Here is a 24,003-nt window from a genome sequence, read left to right as displayed (position 1 = left end):
TCTATAAAGACACATTCACATGTATGTTTACTGCGGCACTATTCACAACAGCAAAGACTTGGAACCAACCCAAGTGTCCATCAATGATAGATTGGAGTAAGAAAATATGGCACATATATACCATGGAATACTATGCAGCCACAAAAAAGGATGAGTTCATGTCCTTTGTAGGGACATGGATGAAGCTGGAAACCATCATTCTCAGCAAACTATCGCAAGGACAAAAAACCAAACACTGCATGTTCTCACTCATAGGTGGGAAATTGAACAGTGAGAATACTTGGACACAGGAAGGGGAACATCACACACCGGGGCCTGTTGTGGGGTTGGGGGAGGGATAGCATGAGGAGATATACCTAATGTAAATGATGAGTTAATGGGTACAGCACACCAACATGGCACATGTATACATATGTAACAAACCTGCAGGTTGTGCACATGTACCCTAGAACTTAAAGTATAATAATAAAAAAAAATTAAAAAAAAAAGAAAGAAAATAACAAAGTCTATCTAATTTCTCTGTTAATCTGGTCTCACTGATTACCTGACACAAGAAAACCATTTTCTTACTGAACCTCTTATTGGATTAAAGACTGACCCATAAAAAAGTAACTGGACAAATTAACACCTGTGTAAAATATTGCAGGGTACCAACTTGACTCTGTTCTTGTGCCCTACCTCCCCCACCCCTCCTTGTGGAAATGCTGGATGAGGATTAATTATATAAATTAATGTCAGTCCAAGATATGGAAATAAATTGTAGTTCACAGTCATTTTAAAATAAATAGAAAACTTGTGTGTCAACTGCTTTATCTTCACTTGTCCTTAATGCTCTTCATGCTACTACTGGAACTGTTAAAAGTTCAGTTTGTAGCTACATATCCAAGGCCAACAATGGAAATGAAGAGCCACATCTATTAAAGTTCACATAGAAGAGTTGCTGCTGGATGATACATTTACTCTCAGCACTCAAACCCAATGTAGCAATTGCTTCTGCATTTTTAAATTATGTGACTTGAAGGAAAAGCACTAATGACTTCTGAAACAGAACTGCAAGGCAATGAACTGTCCACAATATCTGACAAAGATGGGTAAAAGTTTATAGCAAAGTAAACTAACTTTTAATAAAGATGTATCTTTAATTAAGCAGACTAATAAAGACCTGAAATATTCCTTGAGCAATCTATAAAATTCTCTGACACAAAGACCCCAGAGTCCAGCAGTAGAAAACTCATGCTCAGAAGCTTGGCAACTGAGTAGAAAGGCCAAAGGCCTGGAGTCTGGAGACCTGGGTTCTATCCTTGTTCAGCCACTAAGTCATTTTGCTGAGCTTCAGTTTCCTCAATTATTTAATGAGGGGGTTGAAACAGGTAATTTCCAAGGTCTCAACTAGCTTCTAACATACTTCAAAAAGCAGCAGCCTGTTCCTCCTACTGACTTTTCCACAACTACACAGAGACCTCCTCTCACTACAGCCATCCTAACTGAGGACTTCAGAGGAAGTCTGTGGTGCCCCACAGTGAGATCTTTCTAACACTGTTTAAATGGCAAGTGTCTGTGAGTTCTAGACAAAAATCAGACACAGAATATGGCACAGTCCCTGCTCGCTCTGGGGAGCAAGACAAAACTCATCATCTTAACCTGGTGAAGCAATGGTAGAAGTTGCTCTTTCATGAATTAGTACTATCATCTCTCTTTTAAAATATTCTCTATATGTTTTAATCACATTATGTCCCAAGAACGTGTAGTCAAGGGCACCTCTTTATAAATCAAATAAGTAAATAAACCAAAGAACATGACAAATATTGATGTGAATAGTAGTTTCCCAAATTGCTAGTAACTTTCCTATATTTTCAAAACAAAATTTTATTTGTCTCTTGCTTTAGCCTAGATTTAGCACACTGCATGGAGCTACTTGGCATCCAGGCACATGTCTAAGGGAATACTGTCATTTAAAAATAGTGAGAGGCTCTGAGACATCCCCCAAACCCCCACTAGGGTTTTAGAGGAATCAAGTTGTTACAACTGAAGGTCTCAATCTTGGCAGCCTCTGGTGTGAATCTCCTCTAAGGATCCTCCTAGTTGAGTATCTGCTCACCCCAACAGAGAAAAAACAAAGTTTTCTACAACATGCACTACTCTTTAGAAACTGCTTACCTCTCAGTGACTTTACACTGTCATTTAAGGACAACTTATAATTTCCAACAGGTCTATGAAAGTTAAAACAGAAGATTATGTAAAAGAGGTTATAAAATGATTTAGAGGTAAAAACTGTCAGGAGTAACCTGGTTCTGCGTAAATTAGATAGCTATCTGCAAGGGTCTATAAAGGCACATAGGCTTTTAAATAATGCTTCTAATTTAATCAAGCATTAATGAACTTAGAAAACAATATAATATGTAGAACTGCACTGAGATTATATAGAAATTATTTAAACAGAGTTTTTACAGAAAGGAAGGGAAAAGGAAAAGGAGAAGTTGAGCTAAGATGAAGCTTCTTTGAAATAAAGATTTTCCATTCTAGTTTCAGAATGACCAATACTGGCAGACTAATCACTGATTCTCATTATGGTCAGTCTTTCAGGAATAGAAAGAGAAGTGTGTGATGTCTATATCTATATAGATATCTAGCTATATATAGAGAGAGGTATTTATTTGGCTGAGTATAATCTTTGTTTAGGCAAACATAGACTTCACAATGTAACAAACCCTGCAACATTTTTGCTCACTCTGGATTTGAATTGGAACTCAAGTTACCTATCAACACATATGGAACTCATCATAGAAAAAACACAAAATGTATTTTGGTCAGCAGATATTAGGGAAGGCCTCAAATTATTACAAAAAGAATGAGTAGGAAATGCCTGGGCAGGAGAATAAATATCTGTAGGGAATACAGCAGCCAATCTGCACCAACCAACCTAAGTGCTGTATGAGTAGCAACTACAAATGTAACACAAAATGTTCTAGTCAGAGAAGTACCTCACCATGGCTGGCGCTGGGGGCAGAGTACTTGGCACTGGACTTTCGGATGATGTTCTCGTGGATCTGGGACCACTCACTCTCGTTGTTGCACCTGTAACAGAAGGACAGGTGTTATGGTACTCAAGTATTTTAAACACCTGGTCTGATGTTCCAATGTGTAACACTTAAGTTCAAAGGGAAAAGGATCCCTCACTTTATCCTAAAGAAATGATGTTCTGTTTTACTAAATTAAACAAGGCTCATTTCCTATTAAGCAGAAAACACATACTTGGGCAAAGGATAGAAACTCTAAAATGAATCCCTACAAACATTTAATTGGCAAAATTCCTCCTCTCAGAAGTAACACTATCCCACATGAAAAGTTGTTTCTTTTCTATCACCCGTTGCATGCATGTGCACAGACATATAAACAGGCCCCAGAGGAAAGTTCCTGATAAAGGAAAAACATCTCCTCTCAACAAGTACTACTGTTTAGAAACTGCTATGGCATTGGTTTTTTACTGTCATACAACTGTCATTATGACTGGCCCCAGTGGAAAGCCCTGCTAAGCTAAAAGCAATGTTGATACTATTTGCATGAAGCTATGTTTTAACCAGACCAAGTTAAGAAAAGCTTGTGAGAGCAGTGGGCTTGATTTACCATGAAGTCTTCTGTGGTCAGGGGGAAGGAGGACTTAGCAGACAAAGCTGGATGCCTAAATGTGTAAGAATAAAGTTTCTTCCTAGGAATAAAGCTCCTTCCTTGGAACTATGGGATTGAGACAAAATAATGGAGGAGTAACAGTGCATTTCTCTCACATTCTGATGTTTTAGTGTCTTCCTTCTAAAGGTCAATTCCCAGAGAACTGCAACCACATAACCATTTGGAACAAAGTTTAGGAACAGAGACTAGGAATTCCTTATCCTAGTACAGACACCTTGATAAAACAATTGGAAAAAGATGAGGGTAATCTCTTGAAAATTCCATTTGACACTTAGGGAGTTCCCACAGCCCTGGTTCTACCCCGTCCCCTGTTGGTTAGGAAGGTATGGATCTACCTACCCCAGAAAACAGGACCCATGCAAAAAGGAGAACCCATGGAACTTTCCATGGATTACTCAGATGTGTCCAGTTCAGCATGGCCACTTCCAGGAGGAGACCCCAGTAAGAGTTATAGAATGTGCCATCCAATAGTATGAAGCATTTCAGGTCTCTAAATAAAAAGGGTTGGAAATAGAGGCCACTAAGAGATAAAGGAGGTCAGTTACTAGCTTAATTAATTGTTACCCAGTCAGTGGCTCTTTGGACTCCTTGGCCATAAAAATATATCTCATTTACTCAGAGCTGTTGTGATGAATGGTTAAAGGAGGTTCTCACAGCCCAGGGCTCTGAGAATAACTTTCTGCCTATAGAATTTCTTCCAAGTAAGGAAAGAGGGAAGAGTATCCTTTAAAACAATCTCTTGTGATTTAGCAACTTAGCAGGAAATTAAAAGCCTTGAAAATTACCTCCCCTACTGAATGGAGTAATTTCAGTTTTTCTCCCATAAAATACTCACTGGTACCTTGGTGGTATGGTGGAGCTGGAGCTTTGTTAGTCATATCAACAGTGGCAATCTGCATTATTTCACTCACATCTACCCCTCCACCCAACACATACAATTCATTTGCTAGACAACTGACAGCCTGTTCCTGCCATTCCTCTCCCCTTGCATACCCCTTAAGTATTTGTGACCTTCACAGCTCTGCCTTCAGCCCATTTCCTTCTTACCCTACAAGCCTTCCTGGGCAATCTCACCCATTCCCATAGCTTCAACCACTACCAGAGGCTGCCAAGCTCCAAAGCATTGTCTCCAGCCCAGACTCATCCTAAGCTCCTGATCTACATGGCCAAGAAAATTCATTTCTCCCCAACCTGGCTGTACCCAGAGATGCCCTCTCACTGAGAGGAACTCAGTAGTTCACTATACCCTTCCAGCATCCACCATATCCTACAGATTTTGCATTCATAAAATCTCACATTTGACTTCTCCTCTTCATTGTCTTGGTTTGGTCATTATCATCCCTCTTCTGGACCGGTATAATAATCTTCTAACAGGCCTTTTACACATCTTGCTTTCCAGAATGTCAATTTGGTCATATGGCCACCCTTCTTAATGCCCGTCACAGGTTAGAGGTTGAACTTTTCAGCAAGTCATTTAAGGCAGTCTCATCAGGGTCCTCTCTGACCTCTTCAGATCTCTTTTACATTGAAAAAGCCTACAAAGACTCTACTTTATTAATTGTATTTCTTGCCTTTCTTTCCCCATCTCTTTTTTTTTTTAAAGGATTCAGTTCAATATTGCCTTTTCTATGAATCCTTTCCAGCTTGCTCTATTATTCTCCATTCTCAACATCCCTACCTTAGACCTGACCACTACTTCTTTTGGGTCTTCACTGAATTCTGATTTCTAGAAGAATACCTATTATATTTTAGGGCACCTATTTGTCACTTCACTCGACTGCAAGTCCTTAGATGATAAGGACTGTGTCTTGCTAATCATCTCCACCATGTAGCAAAACTTGTAGCACATAATAAGTGCTTAATATAATATTTGTTGAACAAATAAATGGAATAATTGCCAAGGTCAATTGGTTATTTCTTATAGCTTAAATGTTGCTAATTAAAACTTTGCCATCATTCTACATCAGAATTACATTACACTAAGGCAGATATTGAGGAAAACATTCTGCATTATGGTCATCTTATGAAATCATTACTAGATTTATCTTAAGAGGAAAACAGTAAAAGAGCAGTGAAAACAATCACATTTCTGGGGAAAGTAAAGGAAAAATGAATGGTCATATTTGTGCCTATTTGAGTCGAGGAGGATGGGAGCACCAATGGCTGGAAGTATGCTTGAAAGAAACTCCTGGTAGCTTCAAAGGAAAGATTGTTTGAAATCAAATGTCATGCAGATTCATTTGCAGATTGCCAAGAGTGAACTCTTGAAATTTTGCAGTCTACTCATGACTGGCTATAAAAAACATTTAGCTTTGCAGAACTGCCAAGTTATTGTTACAAAGGCATCAATTTACCTTCAATTACCAATGCTTCTTTTTATTCTCTTAATACAGCACTTGCTTTCAAATACTATATGCTGTTAACAATGAATTCTTTCTATCTATCTATTAACTGATCTATACAGGGTCTCACTGTCGCCCAGGCTGGAGTGTAGTGGTACAATCACTGCTCACTGCAGCCTTCACCTCCCCAGGCTCAGGTGATCCCCCTACCTCAGTCTCCAGAGCACCTGGGACCACAGGCACACACCACCATGCCGAGCTAATTTTTGTCTTTTTTTTTTTTTTTTGTAGAGATAAGGTTTCACCATGTTGCCCAGGCTGGTCTCAAACCCCTGAACTCAAGCGATCCTCCCGCCTTAGCCCTCAAAGTGCTAAGATCACAGTCATGAGCCACCACTCCTGGGCCAACTGTTCAGTTTTTAAAATTATTCTCTTTAGTCCTAACCCCATCAAAGTCTTCATCATTTCATGCCTCTCTATCTTACTCTTCCATTCTTTTAGCAGCATCCTCATGTTATACCTGATGTAGTTATTAAAGGCATATTTAGGTAAAATTGCTTTCTAAATCCTTAAACCTCATACTGTGGTGATAGATGTGGACCTCCTTTTTCCTTTTTTTTCACTTTATTTATTTATTTATTTTTATTATTATACTTTAAGTTTTAGGGTACATGTACACAATGTGCAGGTAAGTTACATATGTATACATGTGACATGCTGGTGCGCTGCACGCACTAACTCATCATCCAGCATTAGGTATATCTCCCAATGCTATCCCTCCCCCCTCCCCCAACCCCACAACAGCCCCCAGAGTGTGATGTTCCCCCTCCTGTGTCCATGTGTTCCTATTGTTCAATTCCCACCTATGAGTGAGAACATGCAGTGTTTGGTTTTTTGTTCTTGTGATAGTTTACTGAGAATGATGATTTCCAATTTCATCCATGGATGAAATGTAGTTCATGTCCCTACAAAGGACATGAACTCATCATTTTTTATGGCTGCATAGTATTCCATGGTGTATATGTGCCACATTTTCTTAATCCAGTCTATCATTGTTGGACATTTGGGTTGGTTCCAAGTCTTTGCTATTGTGAATAGTGCCGCAATAAACATACATGTGCATGTGTCTTTATAGCAGCATGATTTATAGTCCTTTGGGTATATACCCAGTAATGGGATGGCTGGGTCAAATGGTATTTCTAGTTCTAGATCCCTGAGGAATCGCCACACTGACTTCCACAATGGTTGAACTAGTTTACAGTCCCACCAACAGTGTAAAAGTATTCCTATTTCTCCACATCCTCTCCAGCACCTGTTGTTTCCTGACTTTTTAATGATTGCCATTCTAACTGGTGTGAGATGATATCTCACTGTGGATTTGATTTGCATTTCTCTGATGGCCAGTGATGGTGAGCATTTTTTCATGTGTTTTTTGGATGCATAAATGTCTTCTTTTGAGAAGTGTCTGTTCATATCCTTTGCCCACTTTTTGATGGGGTTGTTTGTTTTTTTCGTGTAAATTTGTTTGAGTTTATTGTAGATTCTGGATATTAGCCCTTTGTCAGATGAGTAGGTTGTGAAAATTTTCTCCCATTTTGTGGGTTGCCTGTTCACTCTGATGGTAGTTTCTTTTGCTGTGCAGAAGCTCTTTAGTTTAATTAGATCCCATTTGTCAATTTTGGCTTTTGTTGCCATTGCTTTTGGTGTTTTGGACATGAAGTCCTTGCCCATGCCTATGTCCTGAATGGTAATGCCTAGGTTTTCTTCTAGGGTTTTTATAGTTTTAGGTCTAACATTTAAGTCTTTAATCCATCTTGAATTGATTTTTGTATAAGGCGTAAGGAACGGATCCAGTTTCAGCTTTCTACATATGGCTAGCCAATTTTCCCAGCACCATTTATTCAATAGGGAATCCTTTTCCCATTTCTTGTTTTTCTCAGGTTTGTCAAAGATCAGATAGTTGTAGATATGTGGAGTTATTTCTGAGGGCTCTGTTCTGTTCCATTGATCTATATCTCTGTTTTGGTACCAGTACCATGCTGTTTTGGTTACTGTAGCCTTGTAGTATAGTTTGAAGTCAGGTAGCGTGATGCCTCCAGCTTTGTTCTTTTGGCTTAGGATTGACTTGGCAATGCGGGCTCTTTTTTGGTTCTATATGAACTTTAAAGTAGTTTTTTCCAATTCTGTGAAGAAAGTCATTGGTAGCTTGATGGGGATGGCATTGAATCTATAAATTACCTTGGGCAGTATGGCCATTTTCACAGTATTGATTCTTCCTATCCATGAGCATGGAATGTTCTTCCATTTGTTTGTATCCTCTTTTATTTCCTTGAGCAGTGGTTTGTAGTTCTCCTTGAAGAGGTCCTTCACATCCCTTGTAAGGTGGATTCCTAGGTATTTTATTCTCTTTGAAGCAATTGTGAATGGGAGTTCACCCCTGATTTGGCTCTCTTGTTTGTCTGTTATTGGTGTATAAGAATGCTTGTCATTTTTGTACATTGATTTTGTATCCTGAGACTTTGCTGAAGTTGCTTATCAGCTTAAGGAGATTTTGCGCTGAGACAATGGGGTTTTCTAGATATACAATCATGTCGTCTGCAAACAGGGACAATTTGACTTCCTCTTTTCCTAATTGAATACCCTTTATTTCCTTCTCCTGCCTAATTGCCCTGGCCAGAACTTCCAACACTATGTTGAATAGGAGTGGTGAGAGAGGGCATCCCTGTCTTGTGCCAGTTTTCAAAGGGAATGCTTCCAGTTTTTGCCCATTCAATATGATATTGGCTGTGGGTTTGTCATAGATAGCTCTTATTATTTTGAGATAGGTCCCATCAATCCCTAATTTATTGAGAGTTTTTAGCATGAAGGGCTGTTGAATTTTGTCAAAGGCCTTTTCTGCATCTATTGAGACAATCATGTGGTTTTTGTCTTTGGTTCTGTTTATATGCTGGATTACATTTATTGATTTGTGTATATTGAACCAGCCTTGCATCCCAGCATGAAGCCCACTTGATCATGGTGGATAAGCTTTTTGATGTGCTGCTGGATTCGGTTTGCCAGTATTTTATTGAGGATTTCTGCATCAATGTTCATCAAGGATATTGGTCTAAAATTCTCTTTTTTGGTTGTGTCTCTGCCAGGCTTTGGTATCCGGATGATGTTGGCCTCATAAAATGAGTTAGGGAGGATTCCCTCTTTTTCTATTGATTAGAATAGTTTCAGAAGGAATGGTACCAGTTCCTCCTTGTACCTCTGGTAGAGTTCGGCTGTGACTCCATCTGGTCCTGGACCCTTTTTGGTTGGTAAGCTATTGATTATTGCCACAATTTCAGCTCCTGTTATTGGTCTATTCAGAGATTCAACTTCTCCCTGGTTTAGTCTTGGGAGGGTGTATGTATCGAGGAATTTATCCATTTCTTCTAGATTTTCTAGTTTATTTGTGTAGAGGTGTTTGTAGTATTCTCTGATGGTAGTTTGTATTTCTGTGGGATCGGTGGTGATATCCCCTTTATCATTTTTTATTGCATCTATTTGATTCTTCTCTCTTTTTTTCTTTATTAGTCTTGCTAGCAGTCTATCAATTTTGTTGATTCTTTCAAAAAACCAGCTCCTGGATTCATTAATTTTTTGAAGGGTTTTTTGTGTCTCTATTTCCTTCAGTTCTGCTCTGATTTTAGTTATTTCTTGCCTTCTGCTAGCTTTTGAATGTGTTTGCTCTTGCTTTTCTAGTTCTTTTAATTGTGATGTTAGGGTGTTAATTTTGGATCTTTCCTGCTTTCTCTTGTGGGAATTGAATGCTATAAATTTCCCTCTACACACTGCTTTAAATGTGTCCCAGAGATTCTGGTATGTTGTGTCTTTGTTCTCATTGGTTTCAAAGAACATCTTTATTTCTGCCTTCATTTCGTTATGTACCCAGTAGTCATTCAGGAGCAGGTTGTTCAGTTTCCATGTAGTTGAGCAGTTTTGAGTGAGTTTCTTAATCCTGAGTTCTAGTTTGATTGCACTGTGGTCTGAGAGATAGTTTGTTATAATTTCTGTTCTTTTACATTTGCTGAGGAGAGCTTTTCTTCCAACTATGTGGTCAATTTTGGAATAGGTGTGGTGTGGTGCTGAAAAAAATGTATATTCTGTTGATTTGGGGTGGAGAGTTCTGTAGATGTCTATTAGGTCTGCTTGGTGCGGAGCTGAATTCAATTCCTGGGTATCCTTGTTGATTTTCTGTCTCGTTGATCTGTCTAATGTCGACAGTGGGCTGTTAAAGTCTCCCATTATTAATGTGTGGGAGTCTAAGTCTCTTTGTAGATCACTCAGGACTTGCTTTATGCATCTGGGTGCTCCTGTATTGGGTGCATATATATTTAGGATAGTTAGCTCTTCTTGTTGAATTGATCCCTTTACCATTATGTAATGGCCTTCTTTGTCTCTTTTGATATTTGTTGGTTTAAAGTCTGTTTTATCAGAGACTAGGGTTGCAACCCCTGCCTTTTTTTGTTTTCCATTTGCTTGGTAGATCTTCCTCCATCCTTTTATTTTGAGCCTATGTGTGTCTCTGCACGTGAGATGGATTTCCTGAATACAGCACACTGATGGGTCTTGACTCTTTATCCAATTTGCCAGTCTGTGTCTTTTAATTGGAGCATTTAGTCCATTTACATTTAAAGTTAATATTGTTATGTGTGAATTTGATCCTGTCATGATGATGTTAGCTGGTTATTTTGCTCGTTAGTTGATGCAGTTTCTTCCTAGTCTCGATGGTCTTTACATTTTGGCATGATTTTGCAGCAGCTGGTACCGGTTGTTCCTTTCCATGTTTAGCGCTTCCTTCAGGAGCTCTTTTAGGGCAGGCCTGGTGGTGACAAAATCTCTCAGCATTTGCTTGTCTGTAAAGGATTTTATTTCTCCTTCACTTAGAAGCTTAGTTTGGCTGCATATGAAATTTGTGGTTGAAAATTCTTTTCTGTAAGAATGTTGAATACTGGCCCCCACTCTCTTCTGGCTTATAGAGTTTCTGCCAAGAGATCTGCTGTTAGTCTGATGGGCTTCCCTTTGAGGGTAACCCGACCTTTCTCTCTGGCTGCCCTTAACATTTTTTCCTTCATTTCAACTTTGGTGAATCTGACAATTATGTGTCTTGGAGTTGCTCTTCTCGAGGAGTATCTTTGTGGCGTTCTCTGTATTTCCTTAATCTGAATGTTGGCCTGCCTTGCTAGATTGGGGAAGTTCTCCTGGATAATATCCTGCAGAGTGTTTTCCCGCTTGGTTCCATTCTCCCCGTCACTTTCAGGTACACCAATCAGACGTAGATTTGGTCTTTTCACATAGTCCCATATTTCGTGGAGGCTTTGTTCGTTTCTTTTTATTCTTTTTTCTCTAAACTTCCCTTCTCGCTTCATTTCATTCATTTCATCTTCCATCGCTGATACCCTTTCTTCCAGTTGATCGCGTCGGCTCCTGAGGCTTCTGCATTCTTCACGTTGTTCTCGAGCCTTGGCTTTCAGCTCCATCAGCTCCTTTAAGAACTTCTCTGTATTGGTTATTCTAGTTATACATTCGTCTAAATTTTTTTCAAAGCTTTTAACTTCTTTGCCTTTGGTTTGAATTTCCTCCTGGAGCTCGTAGTTTGATCGTCTGAAGCCTTCTTCTCTCAGCTCGTCAAAGTCATTCTCCATCCAGCTTTGTTCCATTGCTGGTGAGGAACTGCGATCCTTTGGAGGAGGAGAGGTGCTCTGCTTTTTAGAGTTTCCAGTTTTTCTGCTCTGTTTTTCCCAATCTTTGTGGTTTTATCTACTTTTGGTCTTTGATGATGGTGATGTACAGATGGGTTTTTGGTGTGGATGTCCTTTCTGTTTGTTAGTTTTCCTTCTAACAGACAGGACCCTCAGCTGCAAGTCTGTTGGAGTTTGCTAGAGGTCCACTCCAGACCCTGTTTGCCTGGGTATCAGCAGCGGTGTCTGCAGAACAGTGGTTTTTCGTGAACCGCGAATGCTGCTGTCTGATCGTTCTTCTGGAAGTTTTGTCTCAGAGGAGTACCCGGCTGTGTGAGGTGTCAGTCTGCCCCTACTGGGGGGTGCCTCCCAGTTAGGCTGCTCAGGGGTCAGGGACCCACTTGAGGAGGCAGTCTGCCCGTTCTCAGATCTCCAGCTGTGTGCTGGGAGAACCACTGCTGTCTTCAAAGCTGTCAGACAGGGACATTTAAGTCTGCAGAGGTTACTGCTGTCTTTTTGTTTGTCTGTACCCTGCCCCCAGAGGTGGAGCCTACAGACCCAGGCAGGCCTCCTTGAGCTGTGGTGGGCTCCACCCAGTTGGAGCTTCCCGGCTGCTTTGTTTACTTATACAAGCCTGGGCAATGGCAGGCGCCCCTCCCCCAGCCTCGCTGCCGCCTTGCAGTTTGATCTCAGACTGCTGTGCTAGCAATCAGCAAGACTCCGTGGGTGTAGGACTCTCTGAGCCAGGTGCAGGATATAATCTCCTGGTGTGTCGTTTTTTAAGCCCATCGGAAAAGCGCAGTATTTGGGTGGGAGTGACCTGATTTTCCAGGTGCCGTCTGTCACCCCTTTCTTTGACTAGGAAACGGAACTCCCTGACCCCTTGCGCTTCCCCAGTGAGGCAATGCCTTGCCCTGCTTCGGCTCACGCACGGTGTGCTGCACCCACTGACCTGTGCCCATTGTCTGGCACTCCCTAGTGAGATGAACCCGGTACCTCAGATGGAAATGCAGAAATCACCCGTCTTCTGTGTCGCTGACGCTGGGAGCTGTAGACCGGAGGTGTTCCTATTCGGCCATCTTGGCTCCTCCCCTCTTTTTTTTCTTTTATTGAGTCAGAGTCTCCCTCTGTTGCCCAGGCTGGAGTGCAATGGCACGTCTTCGGGTCACTGCAACCTCCACCTCCCTGGTTTCAAGCGATTCTCATGCCTCAGTCTCCTGAGTAGCTGGGATTACAGGCACCCACTGCCACACTTGGCTAATTTTTGTATGTTTAGTAGAGACAGGCTTTCACCATGCTGTCCAGGCTGGTCTTGAACCCCTGACCCCAAGTGATCCGCCTGACTCAGCCTCCCAAAGTGCTAGGATTACAGCCATGAGCCACTACGCACAGCCTAGATGTGCACCTTCTAAAGCTATTCTTACTCACAATTCCTTAGTTTGAATTCGTATAAAGAGCAAGCGGGTTTTCAACCCCACAGAAATGCACACAGATTGTATTAGTCATAGTCTCACTAGCTCCATCCCTCCCTTTCCCTGTTTTTTTTTTTTTTTTTTGGTGACCTGTCAGTGAATGATAAATAATAATATCACATTCAAAAGAAACCCCACTGCTCTGTATCCTCTGCTCTAAGAGGCCCAAGTGGCTCTGTTGCAGTCTCTGTCACTCTTTGACTTGAAGTTAGTGTGAGATCCCTAGGAAGATGTTGGGACATCCTGGAAGCAGGAAAATGAGGCCAGACCCGTCTGCTCTTCCCTGCTGGGTTTTGTCACTTCACAAATGGTGTTCAAAGAATTGTCCCTGAATCCCAGAACAAGGAGGTAAAGAGAACAGAGTGAAAAGCACCCGTGGTTAAGCAGTTCTGCAGGTGTGCAAGGTGCAGAAGCAGGTTCACCAAGAGGTGGATAACTTTCCTGGGTCTATTTGCTTCTCCAACTTCCCCTGATATCTCATCCCTGAAGTGTCTGAGGAGCAAGGCATCATTTTCAAACGTAGCCTTTGGCAGACTGCTTGCTGTCCTGCAGCCCAGTAGTGCCAGGACTGAGGCATGATAGAAACTCGAGCTGTCGCTACTGGGACTGGGGAGTATGCTGGAAGCATACCTACAGCCAGAGCTAAGAAGCAAGTAAAGCATGGGGTGAAGCTGTTGGTGCTGAGAAGAGAGTGCCACCAGGATGGAGACTGGGATGCAAGTGGGGTAAAATCTGCCACTGGGACTTGATCACCAGTTGGGTGGGGCTCCTGCAGCTGAGGTGGGCTACCCCTGCCAGGGCCAGGGAGCAAGCCCCACTGGGACTAAGGTGTGAGGAATGTGCATTCCCACCCGCTGGCCCAGGCTCTGGTCACCAAGAATGACCCCACCCTCTATTGTGACAGGGTGTTAGCATAGCTGCTAACACCCCTCACCTGAGCACTCCACCTGGGGCCTGCGGAGTGCCCTGTCCATGACGGCTGGTGCTGTTCTCCCCATTCGAAGGTCTGAGCATGAGCCTACCTAGTCCAGCTTCACTCTCTGCTCTGTGACAGAGAACACAGACCAGGGTCCTGGCAAATACCCAACACAACCACTTTGGGCACCTGAGTACTTCTCCTAAACTCCTGGCTGCTATCACCTCATCTGGCATCTGCCTGCACGTGCCACCCGAGTTCCTGGAGATTGGGCTAACCAGCCTATCAGAGCCACCACCAACATCAACGCACATCACTCAGGACCCAGAGAGTTGTCCCACTATCGCTACTGCTATCACTTCACGCCATGTAGCTGCCCGGGAACCTGAGACTCTGCCCAATTGTACAATCCACCACTGCCACTACCAGCATCTAAGCAAGCCATGTGGAGGCCCACCAACTGACCCACCAATAATTGCCAACTTTGGGAGGCCGAGGTGGGCAGATCACCTGAGGTCAGGAGTTTGAGACTAGCCTGGCCAACATGGTGACATCCCATCTCTATTAAAAATACAAAAAAAATTAGCTGAGCATGATGGCACACATCTGTAATCTCAGCTACTTGGGAGGCTGTGGCAGGAGAATCACTTGAACCCAGGAAGTGGAGGCTACAGTGAGCTGAGATCTCACCACTGCACTCCAGCCTGGGTGACAGAGCAAGACTCTGTCTCAAAAAAACAAAAAAAGAAAAGAAAACATACAAAAATATAAATTTCTTTGGCAAAGTAATCACACGGAGAAAGAGAAAGAACTCAAATGGTACCACTGCAGAAGTCCAGCAAACCACAACAACCAGTAAAAGAAAAAGGAACCAAATTATATAAAAAAGTCAGAAAACAATTAATAAATGACAGAAACAAAGCACCACATATCAATAATGACACTGATCAAAAATAGATTAAATTTTCCACTTTGCAGATACAGAATGGCTGAATAGATTTTTAAAAACCCACAATCCGACTATTTGCTGTTTACAAAAAACTCGGGCCAGGCGCAGTGGCTCATGCCTGTAATCCCAGCACTTTGCGAGTTCAAGGTGGGCGGATCATAAGGTCAAGAGATCAAGACCATCCTGGCCAACATGGTGAAACCCCGTCTCTACTAAAAATACAAAAAAATTAGCTGGGTGTGGTGGCACATGCCTGTAGTCCCAGCTACTTGGGAGGCTGAGGCAAGAGAATCACTTGAACTCGGGAGGCAGAGGTCAGTGAACCGAGATCGCACCACTGCACTCCAGCCTGGTGACAGAGCGAGACTCTGTCTCAAAAAAAAAAAAAAAAGATATTCACCTTAGCAGTAAAGACACATACAGACTGAAAATGAAAATAAAGAAATGAAAACAAGATATTCTCTGCAAATAGAAACCAAAAGCGAGTAGGGATAACTATACTTATACTAGAGAAAACAGACTTTAAGTCAAGAACAGTAAAAAGAAACAAAGAAGGTCATTATATAATGATAAAGGGATCGATCCAGCAAGATGATAAAAAATTCTGAATATATATGTAACCAACATTGGAACACCTGGATTCATAAAGAAAATATCATTAAAGCTAAAGAGAGAGATAAACTGCAAAACAATAATAGTTGGGGACTTCAACATTCCACTCTCAGCATTACACAGATAATCTAGAAAAAAAAATCAACAAAGAAACATTGGATTTAAGTTGCACTTTAGACCCAATGGAGCTAACTGACATTTCAGAACATTCTACCCAACGACTGCAGAATATACATTCTTTTCATCAGCACAAAGAACATTCTCCAGTATAGACCAAATGTTAGGCCACAAAACAAGCCTCAACTCACTTAAAAAAATCAAAATCATATCAAGTATCTTCTCAAACCACAATGGAATAAAACTAGAAATCAAAGCCAAGAGGAACTTTGGAAACTATATAAATACATAGAAATTAAACAACATACTCCTAAATGACCACTGGGTCAACAAGGACATTAAGATGGAAATAAAAAAAATCTCAAAATAAACGAAAACAGGAACACAACATACCAAACCTGTAGGACATAGTAAAAGCAGTGCTAAGAGGGAATTTTATAGTAATAAATACCTACATAAAATAGTTGACAGATTACAAATTAACAATCTAACAATGTATCTCAAGGAACTAAAAAAGCAAGAACAAATGAAACCCAAAACTAGCAGAAGAAAAGAGCAAAATGAAATAGAGACTGAAGAAAAACAAAACAAAGGATCAACAAAATGAAAAGTTGGTTCTTCAAAAAGATAAACAAAACTGATAAACTGCTAGCTAGACTAACCAAGAAAAAAAAAAAAGAGAGAAGCCCCCAAATAAAATCAGAAAAAACAAAGAAGACATTACAACTGATACTACAGAAATGCAAAGAATCATTAGAGACTATTATAAACAACTACATGCTGACAAACTGAAACACCTAGAGAAAATAAATAAATTCCTGAAAACATACAACCTATCAAGATTGAATTGGAAAGAAAGAAAAACCCTGAACAGACCAATAATGCATAGCAAGATTATATCAGTAATTAAAAAGCCTCCTGAGAAAGAAAAGCCCAGAACCAGATGGATACACAGCCAAATTCTACCAAACGTAAAAAGAACTAATACCAATTGTCTTGAAACTACTTCAAAAATTGAAGAGGACAGAATTCTCTCTAATTCATCCTACAAGATCATCACTACTCTGATACCAAAACCAGGCAAGAATGCAACAACAACAACAAAAACTATATGCCAATATCCCTGGTAAACACAGACGCTAACATCCTAAACAAAATACCAGCAAACCCAATCTAAGAGCCAATCAAAAAGTTAATACATTATGATCAAGTTGCATTTATACCAGGGATTCAAAAATGGTTCAACATAAGTAAATCAATAAACATGATACATCAAATCAACAGAATAAAGGACAAAAATCATATTATTATCTCGACAAATGTAGAAGAAAATTTGATAAAATTCAACATCCCTTCATGATAAAAACTCTCACAAAACTAGGCATAGAAAGAGCATAGCTGAAAATAATAAAGGCCACATACAACAAACCTGTAACTACCATCACACTGAATAGGGAAATATCTGAAAGCCTATCCTCTAAGAACTGGAACAAGACAAAGTTATCCACCTTCACCATTCCTATTCAATACTGTACTGGAAGTCCTAGCCAGAGCAATCAGGCAAGAGAAAAAAACTAACAGGCATCCAAGTTGGATGAGTTAGCCTGAGTTAGCTAGTAGACTTCTGTGAAGTCCCCTGTGATGGAGAATCAGGAATGGCTTCCCTTGGTTCAAGCTGGAGACTGGGAATGACCACAAGGCTGGGCACCTGACTCCTGCACTTGTAGCTACTGCACACTTCCCATTTGCCCCTGGTTCTGGCCAAGAGAATTCATTCCCACTCAAGATTATATCACAAATTTCAGAAGGGAGCTTCTCTCAACCTGTGACTGCTGCCTGAGTTAGCTAGCAGACTTCCGTGAGGTCTCCTGTGATGTAGAATGAGGAATGGTTTCCCTTGATTCAAGCTGAAGACTGGGAATGCTCACAAAGTTCTTTCTCTGCTGCTCCTACTTTTTTATTCTTCACCACTCCCTAAATAGTTCCAATGCTGGGTGGGGTTAAGGCCTTCCTCTGTGGGCTGAATTGTGAGGCATTGGCATCTGTGTTTATCAGGGATATTGACCTGTTAGTTTTCTTTTTTTCTTGTGGAGTTATTGCCTGGTATTGCTATCAGGGTGGTGATGATCTTGTAGGATGAATTAGAGAGAGTTCCGTTCTCTTCAATTTTTTTTGGAACAAGCAGAAGAATGTAACAGGACACCTATTTCTCACCATATACCAAAAAAATCAACTCATAATGGATTAAAGACCTAAACATAAGACCTGAAACTATAAACATAATAGAAGTTTGAAAACCTAGGGAAAACGCTGCTGGACATTGGTCTAGGCAAAAAGTTTAAGATCTCAAAAGGCAACAAAAACAAAAATAGACAACTGGTAGTATATTAAACTAAAAAGCTTCTGCACAACAAAAGGGGATGTTGTGTAAGTAGTTTGGAAATATTTTTCCCTTTCAACAGGCTGTCTGTTTACTCTAGCAAACCAGAAGCAAACCTGAGTTGGGAAAAATATTTCCAAACTACTTGTACAACAAGGGACTAATATTTCCAAACTACTTATACAACAAGGGACTAATAGAGTAGACAAGGAACTCAAAAACTCAGCAGGAAAAACAAGCTAATAATCCCATAAAAAGTGGGCAAAGAGTTTTTGTGTGTTTTTTCCTCCCAAGATGGCAGATTGGAGGTAGTGTCAGCATGTCTCTTCCACTTGGAAAGACAATAGTGCATAGAGATTCATACTGAACTTTTTTTCAAGAAGCAACACAAGAACTGAACAGGAAAGCTTAAAGAAACCACAGACCCTTTAAAAGAAGTGGCAAGCTGCAAATTATATCATGAGGCAGGTATAATTGACACCAAATCCTCAGAGTGTGAGAGGGGGAGACACTGCCTCTAGGATATACACCACCACTGGGAACCTGGCAATTCAGCCCACAGGGGAAGGCCTTAATCCTACCCAGCGCTGGAACTGATTTAGGGAGTGGTGAAGAATATAAAAGTAGGAGCAGCAGGGAAAGAGCCTTGTGAGCATTCCCAGTCTTCAGCTTGGACCAAGGGAAGCCATTCCTCATTCTACATCACAGAGGACCTCACAGAAGTCTGCTAGCTAACTCAGGCAGTAGTCTCAGGTTGACAGAAGCTCCCAACTGAAATTTGTGATATAATCTTGAGTGGAGATAAACTCCCTTGCCCAGAACCAGGGGACAAGCGGGAAGTGTGCTGTAGCTAGGAGTGCAGGAGCCAGGTGCCCCAGCTTTGTGGGAGTGGACTGGGAGGGGTGTAGCGTGAAAGCCCTGATTGCTGTCTCCAGAGGGAAGATTTATAGCCTGGGACAGTTTCGAGTTCTGAGTGTAGACAGCCTGGAACTTAGCTAGCTGCTACTAATGGATCACTGCAGGTATGAGACCTGCCTTGCCAACTATGTGAGAGCTGGGTGGGGCTTACTCTCACCTACTACTTTCCATTCCCTCTGAAATCTCTTCTGTGCAGCAGAGGCAGCGACCTTCCTCCACGGAACATTACCTCAGTGGCCAGTAAACCACCCACAGAGGTGGTGATCTCCACAGAGGCCAGTGCTTGCCCTGCAAGTGGAGAGCCAGGGTGTGGACCTACCTGACCCAGCTCCCACCTGGCTTTGTCCCTCCACCCACCCTGGTAGCATAACACAAAGAACAGAAACTTTTGGGAGCTCTCTAGCCCCACCCCTCACCTGAGAAACCAGAATACCTCTCCTGGGTAACATAAGGCAAGCACAAATCCCACTGCTACTACAGCAAGTGGTGCTCTTTTCCTAGTGCCATCTCCTAGCTGGGAGGCCAAATGACACAGTTCATTGCAGAATCTGCAGATAGAGTAACACTGTGTCCAGAAAGGAGAAAACTTGTATGTTACCTCAGGTATTACCATTGCCTGCACCACCCCGGCTAACCAGGAGGTCCTGAGTCTGTCCCAGTGACCAGTTCATTACTACTATAACTGGCATATGAGAAAGTCAACACCCTAAGGCTATTTATAACCAAGGAATCTCACAGAGTTTACATCACTCCTCTGCCACCCCTATCAGAGCTGGTGCTGATAGCTGCTGGTGGGAGACTTGAGGACAGGTCATATCACTGGATCTCTTGCATAGGTTCACCAGCACCAGCCTGCAGTATGGCAGTCCCACTGGGCAGCTAGACCCAGAGAGCAGTAGCATCCACAGCAATCTAGCTCTAAGGGACTCCTACTCTTAAGGAAAGGGGGAGTACATCACATCAAGGGAATACCCTGTGGGACAAAAGAATCCAGATGGCAGGCCTTGAGTCTCAGATCTTTCCAATGGTGGGAAGTTTCCTTCAGCAGAGGCATAGTTGAAGTGCTGGGCTTAGTGGGGAAAGTCTGTGGCTGTACCCCAACAGTCAGAAAGCCTTTGCGCTTGTGAAGCGTCCAGAGAAGGATACATCTTTTCCCCCTCATCACCATTGCAGACACATTTGAGGCTTCTCCTATGTGAGCTTGGTGTGAGTGGACCTATTGAAAGCCTTTCTGGAATGTGGTGAAAAGGGAATTCTTATACACTGCTGGTGGGATTAGTACAACTTCTATGGAAAACAGTATGGGGATTTCTTAAAGAACTAAAAGTAGATCTACCACTTCATCAAAAAATTCCACAACTAGGTATTTACCCAGAGGAAAAGAAATCAATATACCAAAAAGACACTTGCATATGTAAGTTTATTGCAGTACAATTAACAACTGCAAAGATATGGAACCAACCTAAGTGCCCATAAACCAATGAGTGGGTAAAGAAAATGTAGTATATATACACCATGGAATACTACTTGGCTAAAAAAGAAATGAAATAATGTCTTTTGCAGAAACTTGGATGGAGCTAAAGCCGTTATTGTAAGTGAAGTAACTCAGGAATGAGAAACCAAATACTGTATGTTCTTACTTATAAGTGGGACCTAAGCTTTGGTATGCAAAGGCATAAGGAGTGATATAATGAACTTTAGAGACTCAGAAAGGGGAGGGTGGGAGAGAGATGAGGAATAAAAAATCTACACATTAGATACAATGTACACTACTCGGGTGATGGGTGCACAAAAATCTGACTTCACCACTATACAATTCATCCATGTAACCCAAAACCACCTGTACCCCAAAAGCTATTGAAATAAAAAAAAATAGTGGGCAAAGAATCTGAACAGAATTTCTCAAAAGAAGACATACAAATGGTCAACAGATAAATGTAAAAATGTTCAACATCACTAATCATCAGGCAAATGTAAATCAAAACCACAATGAGCTATCATCTTATCCCAGTCAGAAAAAGAAAAAAATAACAGATGTTTGCATGGATGCAGAGAAAAGGGAACTCTTATACACTACTGGTGGGAATGTAAACTAGTACAGCCACTATGGAAAACAGTATGGAGATTTCTCAAAAAACTAAAAACAGAATTACCATTTGATCCAGCAATCCCACTACTGACTGTCTACCCAAAGAAAAAGAAATCAATATGTCAAAGGGATATCTGAACTCACATGTTTATTGCAGCACTATTCACAATAGCAAAGATATGGAATCAATCTAAGTGTTCAATGAATGAACAGATAAGAAAAGAAAATGTAATACACACACCCACACCCCCACATCCCCCGACACAAAATACTATTCAGCCATTGAAAAGAATAAAATCATGTTACCTTTAGAAACATGGATGGAACCAGAGATCATTGTTTTAAATGAAATGAGGCATGAAAAGACATTCTCACTTACATGTGGGAACTAAAACATTTGATCACATGGATGTAGTGAATGGAAAGATAAATAACAGAAGCTGGGAAGAGTGAGTAGCGGGGAGGAAGCTGATGAATACAACTGGATTAAAGGATACAAACACACAGTAAGGAGGATAAAATTCAATGTTTGAGAGTTGAGTAGGTTCACTATATTTAACAAAAATGTATTGTACTTGCGTGGTGGACACCCTAAATACCCTGACTTGACCACTATGCATTATATACATGTAACGGAATTCCTCATGTACCTCATACATTTGTAGAAATAAAATAAAACCTACATCATTTTAAAAAACAATTACTATGTTTAACCTATGCTGTCTTCAGTGAAACCTACTTAAATAAGTAATATTGTTTTAGCCTTACAATGTTTAGCATATTTAATAAACTTCATTTACTCTTAGAATAACATTAATTCTCTGCTTTCCACTTGGTACTAATGTGCCTCCAAGATATGAGGGCATCTCATGAAGAAATTTTAAAAAGTGAAAATAGTTTAAAATACAGATGAGAAAAAAGGAGCACAAAAGACTATGTTGAGCATTTCTCCAGGGAACAGATAAATAAAGGAAGGCTCCGTTGTTCATCCTGAGTCTAGCTCTTTCCTCTAATAGCTTATAAGTCACTAATGCCCACTCTGCCCACGTTCTCTACCACAATCATATTACACGAAGGCACATCTTGAGAAATCATTCTGTACCATAGTCACTGTATTAGTCTGTTTTCATGCTGCTGATAAAGACATACCCCAAACTGGGCAATTTACAAAAGAAAGAGGTTAATTGGACTCACAGTTTCATGTGGCTGGGGAGGCCTCACAATCACGGTGGAAGGCAAGAAGGAGCAAGTCATATCTTACAAGTATGGCAGCAGGCAAAAAAAAAAAAAAAAGCTTGTGCAGAGAAACTCCCGTTTTTTAAAACCATCAGATCTCAAGAGACCCATTCATGAGAACAGCACAAGAAAGACCTGCCCCCATGATTCAATCATCTCCCACCGGGTCCCTCCCACAATATGTGGGAATTATGAGAGCTACAAGATGAGATTTGGGTGGGGACACAGAGCCAAACCATATCATTCTACCCTTGGCTCCTCCAAAATCTCATATCTTCACATTTCAAAACCAACCATGCCATCCCAACAGTCCCCCAAAGTCTCAACTCATTTTAGCATTAACTCAAAAGTCCACAGCCCAAGGTCTCATCTGTGCCAAAGCAAGTCCCTTCCACCTATGAGTCTGTAAAATCACAAGCAAGTTAGTTACTTCCTAGATATAATGGGGGTACAAGCTTTGGGTAAATACAGCCATTCCAAATGGGAGACTTTGGCCAAAACAAAGGGGCTACAGGCCCCATGCAAGTCTGAAATCCAGTGAGGCAGTCAAACCTTACAGCTCCAAAATGATCTCCTTTGACTTCATGTCTCACATCCAGGTCATGCTGATGCAAGAGGTAGGTTCCCATAGTCTTGGGCAGCTCCACCCACTGTGGCTTTGCAGGGTATAGCCCCTCTCCTAGCTGCTTTCACAGGCTGGTGTTGAGCATCTGTGGCTTTTCCAGGAGCAGGGTGCAAGCTGTCTGTGGATCTACCATTCTGGGGTCTGGAGGATGGTGGCCCTCTTCTCACAGCTCCACTAGGCAGTGCCTCAGTAGGGACTCTGTGTGGGGGCTCTGAACCTACATTTCCCTTCTGCACTGCCCTAGCAGAGGTTCTCCATAAGAGCCCTGCCCCTGAAGCAAACTTCTGCCTGGGCATCCAGGCATTTCCATACATCCTCTGAAATCCAGGTGGAGGTTCCCAAACCCCAATTCTTGACTTCTGTGCGCTGGCAGGCTCAACACCATGTGGAAGCTGCCAAGGCTTGAGGCTTGCATCCTTTGAAGCCATGGCCCAAGGTCTACATTGGCCCCTTTCAGCCACAGCTGGAGCAGCTGAGATGCAGGGTACCAAGGCTAGGTGCCCTAGGCTGCACACAGCGTGGGGAACCCTGGACCTGGCCCACGAAACCACTTTTTCCTCCTAGGCCTCCAGGCCTGTGATGGGAGGGGCTGCCATGAAGATCTCTGACATGCCCTGGAGACATTTTCCCCATTGTCTTGGGGATTAACATTCAGCTCATTACTTATGCAAATTTATGCAGCCAGCTTGAATTTCTCCTCAGAGAATGCAATTTTCTTTTCTATTGCATTGTTAGGCTGCGAATTTTCCAAGCTTTTGTGCCCTGCTTCCCTTATAAAACTGAATGCCTTTAACAGCACCCAAGTCACATCTTGAATACTTTGCTGCTTAGAAATTTCCTCCACCAGATACCCTAAATTATCTCTCTCAAGTTCAATGTTCCAAAAATCTCTATGACAGGGGCAAAATGCTGGTCTCTTTGCTAAAACATAACAAAAGTCGTCTTTGCTCCA

General features: G+C 41.5%; 1 protein-coding gene across 6 annotated transcripts in view; it reads right to left on the bottom strand.

The window, feature by feature from the left end:
- Positions 1 to 24,003, bottom strand: part of DOCK3 (dedicator of cytokinesis 3) — a 699,272-nt gene that overhangs the window by 173,962 nt on the left and 501,307 nt on the right. For all 6 annotated transcript variants that reach the window (XM_031009748.3, XM_031009752.3, XM_031009749.3 and 3 more), the window contains exon 13: positions 2,987 to 3,075. In XM_031009748.3, coding sequence (XP_030865608.3) covers positions 2,987 to 3,075 — 89 coding nt within the window. The remainder of the gene's footprint in view (positions 1 to 2,986; positions 3,076 to 24,003) is intronic.

Source organism: Gorilla gorilla, chromosome 2, assembly GCF_029281585.2.
Source record: "Gorilla gorilla gorilla isolate KB3781 chromosome 2, NHGRI_mGorGor1-v2.1_pri, whole genome shotgun sequence".
Taxonomy (NCBI): Eukaryota; Metazoa; Chordata; class Mammalia; order Primates; family Hominidae; genus Gorilla; species Gorilla gorilla.
This window is presented reverse-complemented; position numbering and strand designations above follow the sequence as displayed.